Source organism: Salvelinus sp. IW2-2015, unplaced genomic scaffold (assembly GCF_002910315.2).
Source record: "Salvelinus sp. IW2-2015 unplaced genomic scaffold, ASM291031v2 Un_scaffold1306, whole genome shotgun sequence".
Classification (NCBI taxonomy): Eukaryota; Metazoa; Chordata; class Actinopteri; order Salmoniformes; family Salmonidae; genus Salvelinus; species Salvelinus sp. IW2-2015.
This window is the reverse complement of record NW_019942830.1, coordinates 205,568-208,945: the sequence shown is the minus strand read 5'-3', so window position 1 is coordinate 208,945 and position 3,378 is coordinate 205,568. Positions and strand designations below refer to the sequence as shown.

Genomic DNA, 3,378 nt, shown 5'->3' with positions numbered 1-3,378 from the left:
GTTGCACCACAGACTGTCCAGGAGTTGGCGGATGCTTTAGTCAGTCTGGGAGGAGATCCCCAGGAGACCATCCGCCACCTCATCAGGAGCATGCCCAGGCGTTGTAGGGAGGTCATACAGGCACGTGGGAGGCCACACACACTACTGAGGCCTCATTTTGACTTGTTTAATAAGGACATTACATCAAAGTTGGATCAGCCTGTAGTGTGGTTTTCCACTTTAATTTTGAGTGTGACTCCAAATCCAGACCTCCATGGGTTGATAAATTTGATTTCCATTGATAATTTTTGTGTGATTTTGTTGTCAGCACATTCAACTATGTAAAGAAAAAAGTATTTAATAAGAATATTTCATTCATTCAGATCTAGGATGTGTTRTTTTAGTGTTCCCTTTATTTTTTTGAGCAGTGTATATTCCTCTGTTCCCCCCATGTCTTTGTGTGGAATTGTTCTTTGTTACGTGTTTTGTGTGACGCGCCAGGCTGTTTTTTTCCCGGGTACCGTGTTCACCCGTAGTATGTTTATTATTGTTAAACATTTTTGCTTCATTGTGACTTTGTCGCGCTTTACACTTTCACTTTTGGCTGGAAGTTTGTTTGATGCAGTTGCGTCCTACGGTTGTTTGCTTCTGCCTAATAAAGTGTGTGCCTGATCACAACTCTCTGCTCTCCTGCACCTGACTTCTACACCAGTAGCGCACAACCTTGACAGATGTACAGTTGAAGTGTGGTATATGGCCAAAATACCACGACTATGGGCTGTTCTTAGGCACGATGCATCGCGGAGTCATTGAGAGACACTCTTAAATGTTCTGCTGGTTGGCCTGTTATCTGTAATGAAATGTCCTTCATGTGCTTGCTCAAAGCACAAAATAGCAAGCACACACATTTTCTTCGGAAAATGTCCTTGTCTATTTCATAGTAGGAGCCCTAAAGAATTGGCCATCACTTGTACAGAATGCGGTCGTTCAGAGTGTTGAGCTTTAAGTCATTTACGTTTAGTAGCTGATTGAAGGCAAAGTGGAAACCAGACTTGTAGTCTGTGGTGCCTTTAGCTTGCATGAGCTTTACAGCCTCTTTGAAGATCTTCTTGTTGCGAACGTTGGCCTGGACCAGGTGTTTGAAGCAAGGGACCACTGCCTCGGCCTTTTCATTAAACTGAAACAAGAAAGGAAAGAGAATGACAGAGCAGAAGTGGGATTGAGGAACAATGACAGAGCAGGCTAGATTGACAGCAAGAGATAAAGACAGTGAGAGAGCAGGCGAGATTGACAGCAAGAGATAAAGACAGTGAGAGAGCAGTCTAGATAGACAGCAAGAGATAAAGACAGTGAGAGAGCAGGCTAGATAGACAGCAAGAGATAAAGACAGTGAGAGCAGGCTAGATAGACAGCAAGAGATAAAGACAGTGAGAGGGCAGGCTAGATAGACAGCAAGAGATAAAGACTGTTCGTGAAAGAGGAAATTGGTTATGAACAAATGTATAACCGTTCATAAGAGTGATTGCTGTGTTATTTAAGGTTGTGCAACATGTTTTATGCTGATGTCTATGAAAATAGTACGAAATAGAATTCTACAACAACAACAAAAATGTCACCAATGAAATGTCAATCCCAGGTGTAACTACAGTAAGTACCACACTATCACAGACACACTCACCCTGGCCACGTTGACATAGTCGTCATCAGACAGAGTGTCCAGCATCTCCATCACTGATGACTTGATCAGCTTCAAAGTGAGGCCGCTCACACTGCCACTCCTGAGGGGGGACAGGTATCATGAGACGCACACACTGCACTGCACTGCACTCTCTTATAGTGTAACCAGTCATTTTGGTACTAAGTTATTGGAACTTAAATTAGAGAACTCACACATCAACGAGTATGATCATGTCTTTGGGGGATGAGGCCCCTTGGATGTACCTTATGAAAAAGAATGAAGAATTCTCAAAATGAACTCTTCAACCATAATCAAAATCAATTATTAAAAGAAAACAGAATAGGTAACACATACCATGGCCTTCTCCTCACATCATAAAGGTCGATCTTATCAGGGGCCCTCCATGGTGTGGCTACAGATAAGGCAATAAAAACATATAGAATTGTAACTTGCAGTTTTTATTTGCCCCTACCATTATGCCGCCAGACGATGATATATATATAAGACAATGGAGCTAATATTGTATTTACATTTCATAGGTTTTGTGGTATTACTTTCCTTTGWGTTTTTGTAACCTTCAAGTAAGCCCTCTTTGAGGAAGTAGATGCTTAAAGGACCCGTGCAAAAACCTGACTTTCCTGTGTTTTATATATACAGTATTTACACACTATGAGGTTGAAATAATACTGTGACATTGTGAAAATTATGAAAACGCGTAAGAGCTGTTTGCAGTAAATTAGTTAGTAGACCAAGAGAGTTCCAAACCTCTCTGCCAGTAACAGCTAGTTTTCACCTCCCCACTCAGACCCCTCCCAGACAGTCCTAGCAAAATTCTAGCTTGAGAAATTGTTCTTTGGCAAAAATCAATTTTAGTTTATTTTTGACCATTTTAATTGAAACAAATCATTGTTGCCCAGAAATGATAGATAAAAAACAGGTTTATAGCTAGAAACTCAGCGAGTGCATCCCAAATGGTACCCTATTCCCTATATACTGTAGTGCAGTACTAGGGGCCCTGGTAAAAATAGTGCACTATAAAGGGAATAGGGTGCCCTGGTTAAAAATAAGGCACAATAAAAGGGAATAGGGGGACATTTGGGACACAGATATATGAGACAGAAGGGGGTTATTATGGAACACTTCAATTGTGCAGACTTGCTGACATTCAGTTGAGTTTCACAACCCAGCATATTTCCAACCATTCATATAACCATATAACCATTCACATTAAGTAAACTTTTATTGCTTTACAGTATATTGCATTGTCGTGAAGGAAAGAACCAAATAAATCCTATAAATACTAATAAGGACATCCTGTATTCCTGAGATAAGGTCATCCCTGTATTCCTGTAATAAGGATCCTGTATTCCTGTAATAAGGTATCGTTATTCCTGTAATAAGGGAATCCTGTATTCTGTAATAAGGGAATCCGTATTATGTAATAAGTCATCCTTATTCCTGTATAAGCGTTCATCCTGTATTCCTGTAATAAGGGATCCTGTATTCCTGTAATAAGGAATCATCCTGTATATCCTGTAATTTAAGGGGAATCCTGTATTCTTGTAATAGGGAATCCTGTATTAATGTAATAAGGTCATCCTGTATTCCTGTAATACAGTCATCCTGTATTCCTGTAACAAGGGAATCCTGTATTAATGTTAATAAGGTCATATCTGTTATTCCTGTAAATAAGGGAATCCTGTATCTCCATCTCTCTCTTA

At 40.1% G+C, this 3,378-nt stretch overlaps 1 protein-coding gene across 1 annotated transcript in view; it reads right to left on the bottom strand.

Annotated features, from left to right (window-relative positions):
- The window catches only part of cacna2d2b (calcium channel, voltage-dependent, alpha 2/delta subunit 2b), a 140,412-nt gene that overhangs the window by 31,527 nt on the left and 105,507 nt on the right, over nt 1–3,378 (bottom strand). The window contains exons 7-10 of the mRNA XM_070438945.1: nt 2,012–2,069; nt 1,870–1,920; nt 1,658–1,757; nt 995–1,156 (exon numbers count right to left, since the gene is read on the bottom strand). Coding sequence (XP_070295046.1) covers nt 995–1,156; nt 1,658–1,757; nt 1,870–1,920; nt 2,012–2,069 — 371 coding nt within the window. The remainder of the gene's footprint in view (nt 1–994; nt 1,157–1,657; nt 1,758–1,869; nt 1,921–2,011; nt 2,070–3,378) is intronic.